The 358-nt window shown below is 64.0% G+C and overlaps 1 protein-coding gene across 3 annotated transcripts in view; it reads right to left on the minus strand.

The window, feature by feature from the left end:
• The window catches only part of ANKS1A (ankyrin repeat and sterile alpha motif domain containing 1A), a 102,887-nt gene that overhangs the window by 6,538 nt on the left and 95,991 nt on the right, over window positions 1-358 (minus strand). For all 3 annotated transcript variants that reach the window (XM_005881748.2, XM_014529604.1, XM_014529605.1), the window contains one exon: window positions 216-313. In XM_005881748.2, coding sequence (XP_005881810.1) covers window positions 216-313 — 98 coding nt within the window. The remainder of the gene's footprint in view (window positions 1-215; window positions 314-358) is intronic.

The following is a 358-nucleotide window of genomic DNA, read 5'->3' on the forward strand; positions in this document are numbered from 1 at the left end:
CAAGTCATCCCCCGAGCCGTCCGTGCCCAGGGGGCTCACAGTGTCCGGTGGTGGCACAAGCTGGGAGCACAGTGTCTGCAGCTACTGCTGAGCAGCGCGGTCCCGGGGGGCCTGGCGCCAGTGGCTGGAAGGAGTTGAGAGCAGACAGGCCGGGCGGCAAGGCACAGAGACTAGTGGAGGAAGAGGGTGGGTGCTAGAAGATAGTGGTCTCGTACTTGGTGCTGAGGCTCCGCTTAGAGTCTGGTTTGGGGTCCACGACCCAGGAGACGCTGGCATGGGACTGGGCATCTGGCTCCATGTCGGGCGGTTCCAGCTGCCAAGGAAGAAGGGAAGAGTCAGGTGGAGCGCACACCTGTGC

This window comes from Myotis brandtii, unplaced genomic scaffold, assembly GCF_000412655.1.
Source record: "Myotis brandtii unplaced genomic scaffold, ASM41265v1 scaffold687, whole genome shotgun sequence".
In the NCBI taxonomy this organism is placed as follows: Eukaryota; Metazoa; Chordata; class Mammalia; order Chiroptera; family Vespertilionidae; genus Myotis; species Myotis brandtii.